This window comes from Lonchura striata, chromosome 14, assembly GCF_046129695.1.
Source record: "Lonchura striata isolate bLonStr1 chromosome 14, bLonStr1.mat, whole genome shotgun sequence".
NCBI lineage: Eukaryota > Metazoa > Chordata > Aves > Passeriformes > Estrildidae > Lonchura > Lonchura striata.
In genome coordinates, this window is record NC_134616.1 from 15644475 (window position 1) to 15663485 (window position 19011).

Consider the following 19011-nt stretch of genomic DNA (forward strand, 5'->3'; position numbering starts at 1 on the left):
TCCAGCTGAGGCTCCCGGGCCCCTTCTCTGCCCTGTGAGTGCTGCTGGTGCCAGCCCTGGCCTGGCAGAGGCTGGGTGCTGGCACAGAACACTCCTGGGCCCCTCACAGCACTGTGGGCAAACTGTCCCTTCCTCTTTTCCTGGATCACAAGAGATCCCTGTGGTGCAGGAACTTCCCCTGTGGTGCTTCCTGCCTTTGGTTCTGCTCAGGCCACATGCGGATGCTTCAGAAATTGCACACACTGAGTGCCTTGTCCTTCTGATCTCTGAGGAATTAAAGTTAAATCTCACTCCTTGCACCCTACCAGACTTTATTGGAGCCCTGTTTGTCCTCGCAGAGCTCTCTTCTGTCAGGAGAAGCCTCATTCGTGGCACAAAACTCACTGTTGGAATAAAGCAAATTCATTTCAGCACCATAACATTTTATTAAACTACACTATCAAAGTCACATTGATGGCAGGGAGAACATTGCTATCAGTGCATATTTCCTGGACTAAGACTGTATTTGTAGCATCCAGCACTTGCTGAGGAAAAGGACACTGGAACAGAATCCCTAAGAGACAGTAGAAAACTTCTACAAAAGTCAGGGCAGTTGGGAACCAGCTGAGATCCTCCAACACTTCAAGACAAAGCTGTGAGGGGAGGGGATTTTTTAAAAAGTTTTCTCTTAAGTGGTGTTGAGCTCGCTCAGCTGAGGTAAGGTGCTGGTGCCCAGCAGTTTTTAAGTGGTGTCCCTGTCCCTGCCTGTTCACACCCCACACAAATATTGTGTACTGCTCCTCATGACCTGTGCTGACACCTGGATACAACAGCTCAGTGTTCTACAGTTATAAAAACCTGCTGCAGCTCTAGACCAAACAATAAAAAGTAGCAGAAATACATTCTATACAGAAGTAAAAAAAACCAACAAACCAAACCCAGTTGAATTCCAGACAAATATTAGAGTACATCAGGTTGGGTTTAAAAACTCTCAAATCTAACACCTATGTCACTGTTTCTACTCTCTACGAGCTCTGCCACAGCACCAGCTCAGAGCTGCTTCTGGCACAGAGAGGACACCCCCAGCCCTGCAGCATCCCTGGGAGGGGATGGTGACAGACCTTCCCCAGGGCTGCAGCTGGGGTGTGGATGAAATAAGGCTTTTCCAGTCTTCCTGGGAAGACTCAGGTTTCAGTGGAGGGTGGGAGCTGTGAGCCCCAGCTCCTGGCAGAGCAGAGGGAGGTGGGAGGTGTGGAGAGCACAGAATGAGGGATATGTACAGCAGTCTGCAGGGACAGGGGCTCGGGGCCTTTTCCAGTGAGGTCATGCCCAGCCAGCTGGGATCTGCTCCACAGAGGTGTTCTGGGCTGTCAGTAGCACCCATCCTTCCAGGAGTCATCCTCGGGGGCCTGGGGGGTCTGTGCTGCCTGGAGGAACCTGGGGGGGACAAAACAACACATCAGGGACAGCTCTAGGAAAAGCCCTGTAATGGACACAGGTTTGGGGTTTGGGTTACCAACATCCCCCTGCCATGGGTGAAGTGCTGCTGTCACACCCTGAGCATCAGCAAACACCAACTTGAGGCACTTTAAGGAAATTCAGTGGCTGTTACTGGATGCTTAAACACTGGTATCTGCTAAATTAACACTTTTGTGACTTCAGCCCATGACTGAGTCCAAAATAAATATTTTTCCATAAAAATATAATTGAACACATGAAAAATAATCAGGCATGTAGAGTATGGTATCAATTAGGATATTAGAAACATGAAAAAGGACATTTTTAAAGTAAGTAGATACATTTCAAAGTAAGGCTCCAATGGGACAAAAAAGATTAACAAGCACTGGTTGCTTACTAGTCTGATATAAGTCATGTCATATATCTGGATCAATTTAATTTCCCTCAATAATGAATTGTAGCACAACAGTTAAAAAACAAGCAACAAGAACAAAAACTGTAAGTGTTGTGACACCACCCCCATGCTCTGCTTTCTCCCACCAAACATGCCATGAAGTTACCACAATGCCAAAGAGGTCTGAAGCGCCACTCACCTCCTGGATGGGGGCGTTGCCTTTCCCTTGGGCACGGCCACCCCTGCCACACCCGGCCGTGCTTTCAGGGCAGAGGGTTTGGCCACAGTGACCATGGTGGTGGTCCTGGAAGTGCAACTGCTGCTGGGAGTGCCCGTGTGGAGCTGTGGCTTGCGGACTGGGGGGACAGGAGCCGTGTAGCTGCAGGGCTTCCCCACCTGCCTGCCGGGCAGCAGGGAGCTGGCTCCCGGGGCCACCTTCCCGGGCTGGCGCCCCGTGAGCTGGGACTGCGCGGCCCCCGAGGAATACCTGAGCTTGCTGGGAGTCAGACCTGCAGGGACACAAGGGCACCTCTGAGGGCTGGCTAAGGGGAGAAGGGAATGGAGGTGTGTGGGAGGTGTGGCACTGACCTGCTGACCGCTGCTGAGTCCTGGGGATGCGGCTGCTGGGCACCTGCAGGTCAGACTCCAGGCTGCGGCTGCTCCGCACGGCCTCGAGCGCGCGCAGGCTGCTGCGGGCCAGGTTGGGCATGCTGTGCCTCAGCTCCTCTGAAAGCAAACACAGCCTCAGCCCCTGCTGCTGCTGCTAAAAGGCTCTCTGGAAAATCCCATGCACTTAAAAGCAGAGCAGTCTGTAGCTGGTTCGTAGCTTCCAGTAAACAGCAGTGATTTTGAAATCACAGGATAAGGAGGTTGGAAGAGACCTTCAAGACCATCCCATCAACTCAGCACCACCATGATCACCCCTAAGCCACACAGAGATTGTGACTCCACCACCTCCCTGGGCAACTCATTCCAAGGCCTGACCACTTCTTCGGGGAACCAATTGTTTCTAACACCTAACCTGGAGCTCCCCTGGTGCAACCTGAGGCATTTCCTCTTTGTCCTTTCACTTGGGATAGGGCAGAAGAGACCAACGCCCACCTGGCTGCACCCTCCCGTCAGGAGTTGCAGAGAGCAGTAAGGTCTCCTCTGAGCCTGCTCTTCTCCAGATTGAACTACTGCAGCTCTCTCAGCCACTTCTGGTGCTCCAGCCCACTCCATTCTCTGGCCACACTTCAGCCCCTCAATGTCCTTTTTGCAGTGAGTGGCTCAGAACTCCACACAGCACTCGAGGTGTGCCCAGCACTGGGAACAATCCCTACCATGGTCCTGTGGCCATCCTACACTCCGTCCAGCCCCTGTGTCCCTTGGCCTTGACCCCTGGGCACGCGCTGGCCCACACCCAGCACCGCCAGCTCCCTTCCTGCCCAGCAGCACTGCAGGCCCCCAAGCCCAGAGCCCTGCAGGGGGATCCGTGTGTGCCAGAAGCCTCTTCCCTGGCTCAGATCGCCCTTACCTTCGCTGTTGGCGTACTTGAGGCGCTCCTGCATGGGGCTCTGCACCGCCCTGCGCGGGGCGCGCAGCCGCGACGCCGCGGCCCTGCCCAGCTCCGCGCCCGACGAGGGCGACTGGCAGCGCGGGGAGCTCAGCGGGGACGGCGAGTAGCGGTGGGCGCTGCGCAAGGACAGCGAGCAGTCGCAGTCGTCCTCGTCCTCCAGGCTGTAGGTGTCGAATTCCTGGTCGCTGTAGGTGCCGCGGCGCAGCGAGTGCAGGGAGGCGCTGGAGCTGCGGCGGGACACGGAGGCGGAGCTGGAGGCGCAGTCCTGCCGCAGGCCTGGGGACACGGGGGACACGAATTCCAGCAACACACCCCAAATCCCAAAGCAATGCTTTGGTAGGGATTTGTTTCACACTGGAAGGAGAGTCAGGTTAACATCTGTTCTCCCCGGAATCCATCGTCAGGAACAGCATCACCTGCATCAGCACTGCTTAATTACAGCACAATTAGCATTCAGGGGACCTGCAGTGCTCCCTAATCTCACCTGAGATTGTGAACATTGCTACCAAGCTTCAACAGATTAAGTAGATATTAGGAGTCTAATTTACAGGTATGGGAGTCTCATTTAGAGGTTAAATCTTTTAGTTTAATTCACTCTGCACCCACCAGCATTTCAAAGCTGGAAACAAAGACTTCAAGTCTGTCCCCCATGAAAACACACCTGCCTGAGTGGCACCTGGGTTATTTACAGCTCCTCACCAGCCTATGCCTTTATTGAAGTTTTCCTGCCTGACAATATATAAGCAACTTAAAGAATACCCAAAAAAACAACAAAACCAAACCAAATAAAACCCCCCCAAAAAAACCCAACTGCCCAAAACAAACAAACAAAACTTACTTTCTTCCTGCAGCCGTGCCATGACCTGGACATCAGTGAGGTCCTGCAGTTTGTAGCCCATGGAGATGGAGTCATCCGAGGTGCTCAGCTCGCTGTCCACCGAGGACTGGGAGCTCAGGGCCGAGTGCATGCTCAGGTACCCTGGGGGAGAGGGACACAAGCCCAGTCAGACACTCACAAGCCCACCAAGAGCAGCAGGGATCTGTCCCAGGAATTCAGCAGTGCAGGTGGGAACTTCAGGTCCAGCTCTGAGAAATAAAAATTTAGAAATTCCAATGCTCAGTTTTTAACCTGCTGTTTTCAGGTGCTTTTCAAAGAAGAAATGTGAGGCTGACTGGCAGGAAGCAGCTTGGTCAGTGCTCATGTAAGAAATTCATTTTACACCTGAACTTCACACCTGGGTTTTCCATGTCAGCAGTTACTTCTCTTCCAAGCTGGTTGAAGAAATCATGTTGGGAACCTGCTGCTTTTTCCTGCCTGGCTAAGTTTGATCACAGTTGGAACGGGCTGCTCAGCTTTGCTGGCAAATGGTTTATTTTAACATCACTGTTGAGTATTCAGGAGGTGCCCTGCCTTCAGATCTTCTCAGAACATGGCAGGAATACTGTGAGCTTCAGGATGCTGAAATAATACAGTGACAGAAGTGTGGCTATACCTTAAAGGTGCAGCTGGGTCTATGCTGCACAAATACATACTCCAAGTCAAGATATTCCATTATAAAATCCCATTTCTTTCCTTCCGAGTCAGGAAAAGACTGTAAAAGTTGAAATAAATCCATCCTGAGCAGGGTTTGCACCTGTAGGATGTGGTGGAATGAACAAGCACAGGTTTCCTGCTGTAATTAACAGCACCTTCAACATTGATTAAAAATCCAGCTGGACCTTGAGATCAGCTTTCTAAAGGGCAAAACTCCCAATCCAACTTTGTTTAATTTGGCTGTTGCATTTCAGATTGAAGGTCTAGTTAAAAATAGCCAAGGAAGGGGAAAAACTGCTCCTTCTTCCATCAGTAAAGCTGAGCTGATGATGTTTTTCAAACAGAAACCACATCTGGGCTTTGTCAAAGGGGTTGGTTTGGTTTTCAAGGGAAGTCACTGTTAAACATTTTCCATTTGAAGGGTATGAAAGCTGTTTTTTCTTGGAAATAAGATTTGAGTCAGTCAGGTTGACAGGAAACTTTAAACTCATCTTAGCACTTGCACAAGGCACAGGGAAGAGGCACCTGAGATTAAGTGAACTCATGATGCTCCAAAAAGACAGAGCCTGTCCTGGCCCTGCCCTCCCACCCAGAACATTTGCAGAAGCCAAAGACACTTTGGTTTTACTCATCAGGAGCTGCTTCTGGGTGAAAAGGTTCCCAGACACCTGGACTGCCCCCCAGCCTCATTTGAGAGATAAGAAATTGCCTTAGAGATGTTTCCCTACAGAGCTCAGCTGGCAAAAATCCTCAGTCCTACGTGCATCCTTTTGTTTGCAAAACAGAGATAAGTGTTAATTTCTATTTATAGCAGAAAAACAGACCTCAAAACCAGACCTGCACCTGTGAAAACAGCCACAGGCAACCCTTCTTTTTTCAGAGGGAAAAAAATTCATTTAACATCAAGTTTGGAGGCAGAGACTGTTAAACATGCTTTGTGTTTTGGAACATGCAAAGTAGGGTTTAGCAATTCCACACAAAACAAACAAATAAGGAAGAGTTCTTTGATAACAGAGCCAAGAGGGAAAGCCTTTGTGTTGGGAACAGCAGGAACTGCAGCAAGGATAACAAATGGAGCTCCTGGAAGAGTGTTCCTGCCTCCTCAGGCACAGGGAGGCCGCAGGCCACAGCATTTTGGAGGAGCTTCATTATCAGACTGTAACAAGAGTTGTGGCTGAGCTGCCTCTAAGGCAGGGAATCTTCTCCACACATGATTATGGCTAAAGGAAAACTTTTAGTATTTTGTCTTAGTTGCCCACTCAGGCAATTGGAGGCTTTACCCTGGAGACTTTGGCAGCTTTTTGTTCCCTGCATTAATCGATATTCCCAAGAGAAACCCTCCCCAGAAAACTGAATCCAAGTGACTCTATAAAGATCACGTCTACAGACTACAACATTATTCAAGAGTGATATATTTTTGCCCCAACAGGTGTTTTCTATTTTAAGCCACTTAAAATTAGTACCATTTATAAAAATATATACAGAGAGAGAAAAAGTAGAGAAACCCAAACCAAGAAATAACTACAGGACATATAGAATGCAAGGAGGTTTTCTCCCACACAAATGAAACCTGGGTGAGGAAGAGAGCAAATGAAAAGGGGAAAACACCACAAGTGGCCATGAGAACTTTTCCCTGTGCCAGTCCCTAACTCTCCTTGCATTTTCAAGAGCCCAGTGCTGCAGTGCCATGCCATACCTGAGCTGCCACAGGTTAGTAGTGCTTTGTTAGTCGATTTGAGGTGCCCAGGAGAGTTTAGTGCATTGCTACAGGAGCCTGCCTCGGAATTCAGGTTATGTGCGCTGGGAGATGCCAGGGGGCTGCAATACAGGTTTTTCCATCTACTGGCTAGAAGGAAAAATACAAAAAAGCCACAAAGGTTAGCAAATTATTTTGGAAACAGAGAGCAAGATCAAGATACAGAGGTATCAACCAGAATTAAATTCTGCAGCAGAGGCACTTGGTGCTCCCTGCCACGCTGAGCACAGCAATGCCCAGTCCCCCACTCGTGTCCTTTAACTGCTTCTGTCCCTTCTGAAGAGTTCCACGAGTAACTCCTGACAAGCTCAGTTTTGAAGAAGCCATACATTTCACAAAGTTCCAGTGCTGGGTGGATGACTATTTCCATCACTATCTGCCCCCTCATTTTAGAGAGCTCACTGAACTTTGTGTTACAAGTGTGTTATTCTGAATTTTTGTGATGGAACCAAGACAGTATTAAACCACAGAAACTATGCCAACCCCATATAAAAAACAACTCTTTGAATTAAATTTGTTCAGCTCACACACACTCACATGTTAATAAACGAACCAAAATAAGGCAGGTGGCAAAACCAAGTGCCCTCACTTTTACTGGAGGTGGAAATGAGCAGCTACAACATTGAGGAAATTACTCACACCATGATCTGGAGATACTCAAAGGGCTGCTGAACTGCCCACAGAACTCAGTTCTCCCTATTGTGAGAATATCAGCTAAGAATATAATGAAGATTCACCATATTAAGTTTTCTTTTTTTATTTCTCCCACAAATATTACCAGGTCAGACTAAGTACAACTGAAGCCTGATACATTTCAGAGAGAAAGCAGGGTATCAAATAGATTTCATTCCAATTTCTAAGCACAGATGGTTTATGAAAGCAAATGAAGTTTGTTCACAGAGTCTATTCGGTTATCTCCAGTCAGGAATGCCAAGGTTAAGCTCAAGATCTCAAGCAGTGCCAAACACTGTTAGAATGAAAATTAAAATAACCCAGACCAACCACCAAAGCAGTGACCTCAGACTCCAAACCACAGGGCTCGAATTGTTAAACTGAAATCAGAATTTCTGCATTCCCATGGAGACAAACCCTCAGACACCAACATGGGGAGGCAGCTGGAGTTGGATCCCAGCAGCTCAAGGATATCCCTGAACTTCCAATCAGTGATTCTCTCAGAAGTGTCACTTCTGCAAACACAGCTTTTGTGTCTGAGGGTTCCCAAGTCCAACTGGGTAGTGGAGACTGCAGCACATCTCTGCAATAAACCTGCAGCTGCAGCAAGTCCTGACCAGGAGAGCTGGATGAGAGGGAATCTAGAGAAGGTAAAAAATATTTACTGATTCCTTTCCAACCCCTCAGGGTCTGTCAGGACCTCCAGCCCATTTTACACAAACCTGGGGGCCATTGGAACTGACACAGGCAGGATATGCACCAGGTGCACTGCAGGTGATGCAGGACAGAGGTAGGGGCAGAAAAAATTCATTTTTGTCCTGTGAACTGCACATGTTGTGAGAGCTCTTCCACCACTGAAAGCCCAGGTGGAAAAGCAAAGCCCCAAAGCCAGGCCCCAGAACACTGCCTGAGATCAGGGCTGAACCCACTGCACACAACATTCCAGGTTTTTGCATCAGGCAGATGAAATCATGGATTTCCCCTCAGGATTAACACAGCCCACAGCCACCAGGAAGTGCTTTTAGGGGATGATAAAATGGAGAAAAAACCTGGTTTCCAAGTGACACAATTTCTTCAAGTTTAATATTTCATTATTGTAAGCTTTGAACAGCAGACAATTTTTTCAGCCAGGTAAGAGCAGTTGGGAAGATCCAGCAGGAATATCCAGTAGGATATCCAGAGGAGGAATCAGCACCATTAGGAACACTCAGCACCAGGAGCAGTTCTTCAGAAAGAAGCTGCAAGAACAGTTTTCCATGGCCTTCTCCCCACTCCCCAGCAGCACATTTTTTCCTCTACACATTTCTTACATTTAAAACTGTTTAAATATTAACAAAACTTAAAAATTCAAGAGCCTGCCAACACTAAGCTCGATTTTCCTGCTTAGAATGAGATTTGCAAGGGACCCCAGAGCAGCAGAGGCTGCAGCTGCCCTACCTTGGTCCAGCCTGTTGATGAGGGTTCTGCAGGCAGCCTCAATCTCGGGGCTGGGGTTATCCAGCACCTGCCGGCACCACTTCAGAGGAGAGGCTGTTTTCTCATCCATGGATTTCCTCGGAGACACATAGAGCCTTTGCAAGGATTCAAAGGAGACAGGAAGAAACACTCATTAATTCAAAGCATACAGCTACCAAAGTGGCATTTGCTAGAGTGTACCCATCAGGAACCAAGTTACCCAAATTTAAAAACTGAGATTTAAATCTCATATTATGACTTGGGAAGAAAGTTTACTGCCATAACAGGAAAATTCTATGGCTTCACAGAGAAACCTACAGGCTGTGCAAGGCAACGTGCCATCCTAGGCTGTTGCAACCCTGCTGGAAATGAAGTTGTTGGAATACCCACCTGTCTCTTCCTCTACTCCCCTCTTCCAAAACCTCCCCCATCTCAGAGGCAGTGAGGGTGTGAGGCACTCCTAACTTGAGCTGCAGGGTGATCTCCTTCCAGGAGTTGTGGGTTTTGTTTAAAACCCTCTGGATGTGTCCTCACAGCTGTGTCCTCCCAGCAGCTCTGAGACACCTGAAGGTGCATTCCCAGATTCCAGGGATAAACCCCTTCACTGCAGGATTCAGACATTCCCAGACAGGCAGAAGGCTGTGCTTATCTTCCCTGTAATGTCAGATAAATTCTCCTCCAGCCTGAGTGTCTGCCACATCTCTGACACCTCCATTGCTTTGCATGGACACCCAGGATTAGCCTTATGGATAGACAGATTTAATCATCTTAAACTCCTGGATTATTTACAAGGGATTGGGTGGAAAGCAACAATTTCACCAGATTTCCAAAGCAGAACATCCCTCTGAGGAAAGGTCAGAGCTGGAAGAGCCTTTGCTATAAAAACAACTCAAGTATTTTATTTACACATCCTACATTTGAATTTTTAAAAGCAAAAAGCAGTTCCCTATTTTTTAATGTTTTTGCTGTTCAGCAACATATTCAAAACTTGTAAGGGGAAAGAAAAATCAGTCCTCTGTACTTCCTAAAGTGAAACTGGTTTTAATTCTTGCAGGTCACTTGGAGAACACCCTGGTGCAGAGGCAGTGAGACCTCGACCTGCCTCTGGAACCTGATGGTCTTCAAGGCCCCAGGCAGCCCAAATCCTTCTGGGATTCTGTGATTTGTGGACATCAGGTTTGGCTCTCAGGTTCCTCCTCTCCTGAGGCTCTGATGAGCTGCTGGCACAGCCTTCAGCTGCTCCCTCTGTGCCAGAAAATCCCCAGCAGCAGCTCCAGGAGCTCCTGGGCCAGCCAGGAGCTCTCCCATGCAAACAATCACACAAGTGCTGCTTTCCCACCAGCACCTCCCTCTCCTGCTGCTCCTTCACCTCAGGACCTGCTCCCAGGTGACAAAGAACCCTCCTGGTCACCAGCAAACCCCTACAGCCACAGCTGAGCATTTATGGTGTTCCCAAAGCTGGCCTCACTGACGCATCCAGAGGATTTCACCTTCATCAGGCCAAAATCCAGTATTTAAGCATAATGTAACCATAGGGGTGGAGTTAAGATTTGAAGAGATGTCTGTCTGTGCTTCAGTTGCTTCCTCCTCTCTCCAACTTCTGTCACTCCTGCAGCAAGGTACACTGAGCCTTTCTGCTCCAGTTACTCATTCTCTCACAGCCAGCTGAGATCCAAGCCATGAAACGCTGATTTCCACAACAAAACTGCTGTAAATCAGCAGGAATGACAGTCATTATCCCACTCATTCCTGAAAACCTAGGTTTAAAATACAGAGAAACACTGTGGGACTCTCAGCTGTCAGGCTGTAACACCAACACCTGGCCAAGACAGAACATAAACAGCTGGGATATTTAAAATATTGTACAGGCCTGCGTGACCTACTGCCCTGACCCTAAGCCTAACCCAGGCAGGGAAAACAGAGAATGCAGAAAGCAACACTCCCTGGACCTGGCTGGTTTTGGGGCTATGAGATGGAGCACCACTGCATGCAACAGCTCTCAAAATACTATTTGTTACCTGCAGAAGGACATTATTCCCTAATTTTTGCCTCCTGAAACACCACTCATGATTTGCCAGCCCTGCCTGTGGCCAGAGCAATCTTTTTCAGGGAACAGACTCAGCCTCTTTAGTCACAACTCACACAGGAGCTTCCCCCACCCACCAAGCTTCACACAAACCCAAATGCAAATAAAAAAAATCCAAAGGCTAATTTGTTGTTGACAATATAAATGCTGAGGAATGAATGCAAATATTCCTGAGTCTCCAAAGGTACCTCTCAGGGCAGACCCTGCAGCCAATCCTGCTGCATTTCTCCACGGAGAAATGAGCATTACAAGCACTCAAATCCAATCAAACCCAGGAAGCAAAGTGCTCCCTCTCCCTGGATTTATTGTACAGCTCAGACCACAAAAGGAGCAGTAAAACCATCACACAAAAAAGAGGCCAACAGCCTCCTCAGGGCAGGGCAGGCTGCTCTGCACATATTCCAGGTTCAGGGAGAGAATCCTGCCCTGCTCCAGTTGCTCTGCCCAGCTCCTCACCCTTTTTCCATCAGGAGAATCCCAGCTGAGGATGGCAACACTTGGTTGCTTGGCAGAGCCATTCCCACATGGAGCAAAGCTGTGGAGTCCTCTGAGCTCTGTCAGAGGACAGGACTCTGATGTTTTCTGCTGACAAGTCCATTGGCAAGAGAAGCTCTCACAATTTCCCCAAACCCAATTAAGCAAACACAGCTCAACTCCTCAGAGCACTGACAGGCAACTTAGCTAAAAAAAAAAAAAAAAAAAAAAAAAAAAGGAATTCTGGTTTGAATTCACAGCACCAGGGTTGCCATTTTCCTTCTGTAGGAGCTTTGGGAAGGGCTCACACCATGACTTCTCCAAAGGTGCTGGCACAGCACTAAACTAAAAGCATCAGTTCAAATATTTGAACGTGAATCTTTCTCTAGACATATTAAGAGCCAGAAGTCACCTTCTCCTAGGCTCAGGAAAGTCCAGGGACAAGAATCACCCACCAGAGGCTGACTTAACCCAGCCTCACATCCAGGGAGCTAAAACCTTGGAACAAGGGGGGTGTGAAAAGTTAAAAACTTGTGGCTTTGTTTAAAAACACTCAGAATTTTTCTTTCTGGTACTTTCAGCTTCTGAGGCCATTTGATTTGCCAGGTTCACTGAACCCCAGAGTCAGGCAGAGCTGAACACAGCCCTGCTCAGGACCAAACCTTACCCTGCAGTTTGCTCCTCCAGCTCAGCAGTTTGGGTGTTCTCTCTAAATGTCTCTGAATGTTTTCTTTTGTCAAATTGCAAATGAAAATAGTTTATTTAGATAATTACAAGGCCTCATACAAAATGCACAAAGTAAACATTTGGGCAAATATTCCCAGTTTGATGTATCGAGGGTTTGTTGTATAAATTATTAAATACAAATGAGATTTTCTTCAGCTTCTGAGAGGAAACCCTTCAATAATAAAGTATCTTTAGTTTCTGCTTACTAACATTTGTGTTTACCCCACAAAACAGAGTATTTTGTGACAAACATCTGTGGTAAGGACCCAGTGGCACAAGGATTTTTTTCTTCTATTAAGTTGTAGCCATTCACAAATAAATTTATGATACACTCTGCACTTTATTCTGACATAATCAAGAGCACTAAAACCAAGGAATATTCCAGAGATACTATTTCCCTTATGGAATCAATGTCACAGAAGGATTTACAGGAGTCAATGGCCACTACTGCTGGATTTTGAAATGCCTGCTTTAAAAAAACCCAAACCCCAAGAATGCAGGAAACACAGCAACTTTCTCAACTTGCACAATGCACCAAGAAAAAGCACCCTCACACTGAGAAACTGATCAGAGCAGGTCTAAGAGTGAAAGCTTGAGAATTTTAGATCCTGCTCAGGCAGAGTATTTGCAACAGAAATCTATAAATCCTAAGAGCAGAATTCAGGCTGCAGAAGGCTCTAGAACCAGTGCATTAGGAAATTAAACTGAGTGTAAAGCAAAGCCCATTTCTGAAGACACAGCTTGGGTTATTATCCATCTTCCAAAGGACTTGGCACCAGTGTCTGCAGCAGCTCCAAAAATGGCAAACACTGCACTGATTTGCAGACCTTTGAGGAGGAGTCCTCAAATAGCTGGAAGTGTTTAGAACAATTCAGGCTTATGAGATACACCTCCTTCAAGTGCTAAAGGGCAGCTAAATTCCTCTCCAAAGCATGGATCTCAAACAGGTAATACATTCATTTTCCTTTCCTTTACATATCAGACTTCAGAGAGTTGATTTCCAGATTTAGTACTCTGCTTTATGCTGTGCTAATATCAAATCTAAACACTCCTGCTGAACAGAAATCCTAACACAGACAAGGCTGGAGTAGAAAGCCACAGTGAAACAATACTATCCAGGTTCTCAAATGACAGAAACATAAAAGGAGAAAATGGGAAAAATCCCGTGGAGAACACTCCACACAAAAACATTGTGCTGTTAGCCCAAGGAGAGGTCTGAGCTTTATTCCCAAGAAATTGCAAAGAGAGGAAAAAATGACACTGCAAAGACACTTTCTCATGTCAATTTAGGGACTAATCCTGCCAAACAAAACACCAAAAATCAGTCCCCAAGTCAGAGAAGCTCTAAAGCTCACATTAAATGGATCTCCTGACCCAGGCAGCAGCCTTACAGCGATGACAAGGCAGCTGGGGTGCAGCTCCAGTGATGCTGTGAACACACACACACACACACACACACACACACACACACACACACACACACACACACACACACACAACCCAGCACTCCCGTGCCAGCAGGGCCAGCCTGCTCCCCACCTCTCTGCCACTGCCACTGAGGATTTTCCTGCTCACCCCTCATTCTACACAAAGGTGAGGAACAGGAGCCACAGCCTGGAGCAGTTCCCAACCTGAGGCAGGGGAAGGCAGGCTCTGCCATCAGAGGCAGCTCCCCCTCCCAGGCTGAGCTCTGCACGCGATGTCACCTCCAGGCAGGTCCTGCCTTTCAGCTCTGCCCGGAGGGAGGTGCTGGGGACACTCCCACAGAGCTGCACTGCCTTCTGAAGCAGCTCCTGTACCCAGAGACTGTCCCAGCAGGGCAGATGTCACCCAGCACAAACAGGTAACACCCTCCTCAAACCAGTCAAGAAAGGTTTGAAGTCACCTGTTCATTATTTAATGCAACAGTGGTAAAAATCCCTCATAAAATGACCAGTCTTAGAGAACAAGACCTTGCAAATCACTGTTTCCAAGTCATGTAGATCTTGTCAGCAGCACCCTGTCACCAGAAGAGATCAGAGGGAAGCTACAACACAGCCTGTGAAGGGTATAAATGGATTACACAGAGACACTCTGTAAGTAACCTTCTCCCTCAAGCTGGAGGCAGAAGGTGCTGCACTGGTAAAATTCCTTGATTTTGTGCAGCATCATACCCTCACTTGGTGGAACTTCTCCAGGATTTCTCTCCCTATCTCTGATGGTACAAGCAGCAATGATTTCCTCCAGTACACTGAATTAAAAGACTTAACCATGAATATAGAAGAAGGTCACTGGACACAGAGCTAAGGCTGAGAAATCACATAGCCAGGAACCTCCCACAGTGTCATTTCTGAGAGCAAGCCACGCTCCTGCTCCCTACAAACACCAATTCACAGGCACCCCACTTGCTGTGCTGAGCACGGATTCAGGCAGGAGACAACACAACACTGAGGAGAAGACAGCATGACCTAGTTTCAGCTGAGACAGACGTTTGGGAATGAGAGCAGCAACTCAGGGATTCACCTGAGTGCCAGGGATTCCTTCGTCTCCTCACCTCATGGAAAAACCCCAGAATGACAAACACTGGGAACACAACCAATGCAATGCTGTCAGCAGCAGACTGGGTTTGTTCCCTGGGTGAGAGGGAATTTGGATGAAAGTCTTCCCAAAACAGCTCAGGAGCTGCCCTGTGCTCGAGTCCAAGGTGAGCATCACTGGGCTCCTCAGTGCCAGAGCCCAGCTCCATGGGATTGGTCTCTAGGATATTTACAATTTTGAGCAGCTATTTGAGAAAGGGAGCTGAGGGAGCAGCAGAGGCCAGGCAGGCCAGGGCAGAGTTACAGCAGCTGGGAGTGGGCTCTGCCTCGGGTTTCACACAGCTCAGTGGCTGCAAACACAGCTCCAAAACACAACCTCGGAGCTGCTGAACCAGGGGAGCTGCACAGAAACTTCTGCAACTTCCAGTTGAATAAAGAGAATCATTTCAAAATAGAGCAGGGATTGAGACTCCACCTGCACCTGCAGAGAACAGCAAGAAACCCTCTGACCACTCCATCCTTCTTCCAGGGAAGAAGGATGTACAATATTTTAAAAATGATTGCAAATACACAGTACACTCAGCTAGTCCCTTTGGATTTGTTCAATGTAGGCAGCACTAAGTACTTCCCCCATCAGCAAAGCCACCTTGTTAGAGCTGATCCTAAATTCACAGAGAATTAAGGAGTATGTGTTGTTTTTTTTTTCCTACTTGTTTTAAGAAAACCCTCCCTCCCCTCCAAGCAGTTTACTGGTTCTTGCTGTGGGAAAGCACAAACACCTGCAGGGGCTGCATTTATGGAGACAGTTTGGGATATTTGGCAGTGAACACAGGCACTATTGATTGTACACAGGATTAATTCCCCACTTTCAGAACAAGAAGCCACCACTAAAAGCAGCTTCCTGCTTCAGCAGGTTTGTTTGACAAGAGGAAAAGGGAACAGATGGAAGTGATGCAGCACAATCAAAGATAATTTATGGAAACAGCACTTGCAAAAGTGCTCTGGATCACCACCCTTACCCAGCTCCTCAGGGGCCTCTTTGTCACAGATTGCCCTGTTCCAACCAAATCTGGCAAGAAAACAGGGAAAACAAACCCACAAGGATCCTACAAGGTGCAGAGTGAAGGGTACCTGGGAAAGAAGGGCCTTACCAGCCACCAACTCTCTGTGAACTGAAGGAAAGGTCAAAGAACAGAACTCCTGGGCACAGAATCTCTCCTGATTTCACTGGTACTGATTTACCCTGCCTGGGTAAATCTCAGCCTCTGAGACTCAATAGAATTTGAGAACTCTCCCCTGCCACAGGCTCTATAAATGTCAATATAAACCTGGCTGCTTCCATTATCACGGAAATAATAGTTAGTCTTCCATATTCAACCTGTTAAATATATTCCCTTATTTATTTATAAGAAATCTGCTCAAAATGCTGTTTAGGTATATTGAAGAGTTCCCGTGATCAAGTTAGAACCAGTATTTGGGTTTTAAAAGTACACTTGCAAAGGAAAAAAAAAAAAATCACGTTTTAAATATAACCTCAAATTCAAGCTGGAGCTAATGCCATGACCTCATTGAGCTCCACTCCATTAACAAAAACGTTACCTTCCCTTCTAACAGCTAATGAATGTTTGGAGCTGAAGGTTTGGTTTGTGTTCAGCAGCCCTGTCCTTGCTGCCAGATTAATCTGGCTACACAAATTTGAAACCCAATTTGCAGAGCCCTGAGGCTCTTCCTCCCAAGTTTTACAAATTAACAGTTCAGGGTAAAATCTCAAGTCCCAGTTATTGCAGGAGCTGGAATCAGCTTTTAACTCTACATTTCCCTTGCCCTCCCTACTGATTCATAAAACAAGTTCTAAACAAGGCTGGTGGTGGAGGGGAGAGTCCCAGAGAGTCGGGTCAGTTAAGGATTACATCACTGATCTGGTTCAGTTCATGTCTCTGAACAAAAGAGGTGCTTAACTGGAAAGAAACAGCCTTCAGGAGCTGGGAATGGTTTATCTCCTCAGGTCCTAGCAAAAGCCACAAATTCCAGATGGTCTAGGGATTCTTATTGACAAAACTGTTAATAAAATATGGTATTTGACAGTTGTGTTCAAGGTTTAAAAGCTCCATTATTCATTCATCTGCATGTGCTATATATAAATAAACTTAGAGGGAAAGGAAGCTGCAGCAGTGGCTGGAAGGAAGCAGGGGAAAAAACAGCACCTACAGGTAAACTTATTTTTTAAAAAATAATGGTTTGGCACAATGGACATAAAAATAAGAACAGTCACTAATGAGAACGGCATTTTTGCTGCTAAAAATCCAAGTCCTGTACAGAAATCAGTTTATAGCTTTAAAGGAACTGCTCACCTAACCACAGCACGTCCCTCTCCCCCAGGCCTGGGGGTACCTACCAGCAATCCTCCTCTTCAGGGCAGTTTTCCAGTTCTAACACTTTGACTTCATCCAGATCCGCGTGACTGGGAAGCCCCTCTAGATCTGCACCCTTTTCACCAAGATTCTGTTCATGGATTGCAGCCGGGGCGTGGATCCCTGCCATGAGCAGGCTGCCCAGGAGCTCAGAGCTGTCACTTGTATCCAGAGGTGAGGGACACTGGCCATTGCTGTGGCTCTGCTCCCCATTGGGAGACACCTCCTCGGGGGCACTGTTGCAGCTGTATTGCATTGGGGCATCCAGGGCTCTTTTGAAGTTGTTCTCTCCTTCCTCCTGCCTCATCTTGCTCAGCTGGCTGTGCAGATCCGCCATCAGCTGCAATTCCTGCTGCTCGGTGATGGCGTTGATGCTGTTGTTGATCTCCATCCCGTTGAGGCCGGGCTCGTGGTTACCCACCCCAGCACGGATGTCCCCTGGCACGTTTGTCCCCAGCAGGGTCCTGCTGCTCCTGCTCCTGGCGTGCTGATTGTCCAGCTCCAGCCTCCGGACCAGCTCCCGCAGCTTCCGCACCTCCGGGCCCACGTCCTCGGGGGGCTCCGTGCCCGGGCCCATGGCCGAGTGCTCCGGGGCGTCTCTGCCCAGGGCTGGCTCCAGAGCAGGGTCCTGCTGGATCAGGGGGGCATTCCCGGGCACCACCATCCTCCAGGGCGCCTGGTCCCACTGCAAAGCACAGCAAACACAGCAGAGATCCACCAGAGTTTTAGGTAAATGGAATTAGACACCGAAAATTCTGGCTTTTATAAGCATCGGCTAATTAACACTGGGGTGGAAGGTGTGTGAACGTCATCCAAATCCAAAAAGAATGACTGAAGTTAGGGTTGAAAATTGCAAAGCCCACGGATTCCTCTTTTTGAACTGCAAGGATGTGCACCTGTTCTGAATCAGTGAATTTAATAGAAGGAAGCTGATTTAATCCCTCACCAATAGTTTAGTTTCCATCTGTTTACCAACAAAATACTTGGGAAAAGCACTGAAGGAGCAAAGTCAGGAAACATCATTAACAAGGTGCTGACGTCAGACAACAACAGCGTCAAGAAAATGGTGAAAACATCCTTTGTTCATTACCAGGCTTATCCTGGAAAAACATAAAAAACTTGGAAAGATTTCTGTATCACCTTATACCAAAGCAACAACAGGAACTGCAGTTACTGTATTGTGGTACATGAAAAAAAGACTAAGTAACGTTTTTACTGGTGTATTTTCCTGTTACAACTGAAAAGAGAGGGGTGTAAACAGGGAAAAATAAAAAAAAATCCCAACTTAAGATTACATACTCCACTAAGTCAAAAAACCATAAAGTGCATTTCACACTAGTTTTACAATATGAGCAAACATTGCTTTCCCCCTCCACCTGATTTACGCGAATTCTCAGTTTCACGGGGCACATTCATTTCCAAACTGACTCTTCATGAAAAACCCTGGTACTGAAAATCCCTTAATTAACAGTACACGGAGCAGTAAAATGGGTTTGAAGTCAGAAATCCTCTCTGTTTTGGAGGAGGGCAAACTGACTGACAGAAGAGGGAGTGAGTCAATACAGCCAATTCAAAGTTTAAAAACTGATGCACTTGTTACAACTGAAATCAAACCCTGACTTCCTGTGGCTGTGGATGGTCTTCCCCCTCCCTCTTCTGCCTGAAAATGTCATTTGTTTTTAAGTGCCAGCAGGCAAAGGAAAGCACAAAAACTCAAGTGTCACACAAAGCAAGGTTACAAACAGACACCCCCATAGGTACCTCAGCATCTCTCTATTAATTAGGCACTTGTAACAGCAATAGCTGGGTACATTTCTTTAAAAATACATTTTGTTTTGTTGGGTTTTTTTAGCTGATTTTTTCTTCTTATTATTATTTTGGTCCTCTATCTGCGAGATATACATTTTCAATTTCCACTTGAGTTAATAAATAAACACAAACAGTCCTTAGGAAGAGCTGTGAGTGAACAGAGCACACCTTCCACCTGTATTC

At 47.1% G+C, this 19011-nt stretch overlaps 1 protein-coding gene across 1 annotated transcript; it reads right to left on the bottom strand.

Annotated features, from left to right (window-relative positions):
- Positions 1–405: 405 nt before the first annotated feature.
- Positions 406–17700, bottom strand: LOC110477966 (SLAIN motif-containing protein-like). Its single transcript, XM_077786573.1, has 7 exons — positions 17004–17700; positions 8789–8922; positions 4228–4368; positions 3348–3665; positions 2420–2557; positions 2031–2340; positions 406–1416 (listed from the first exon to the last, which is right to left on the bottom strand). Exons 1-7 carry the CDS (start codon positions 17681–17683, stop codon positions 1350–1352), a joined length of 1788 nt encoding a protein of 595 aa, XP_077642699.1. The 5' UTR covers positions 17684–17700; the 3' UTR covers positions 406–1349.
- Between the last annotated feature and the right edge of the window lie 1311 nt (positions 17701–19011).

Bases quoted from the DNA above. Each gene is read 5' to 3' on its own strand.
- LOC110477966 (XM_077786573.1), bottom strand. From the start codon at position 17,683: ATGGTGGTGCCCGGGAATGCCCCCCTGATCCAGCAGGACCCTGCTCTG. The intron at 4,369-8,788 runs GTAGGGCAGCTG...CCTCTCCCCCAG, and splicing joins CATCAACAGGCTGGACCAAG to GGTACCTGAGCATGCACTCG. The intron at 2,341-2,419 runs GTCAGTGCCACA...GTGTCCCTGCAG, and splicing joins GACTCAGCAGCGGTCAGCAG to GTCTGACTCCCAGCAAGCTC.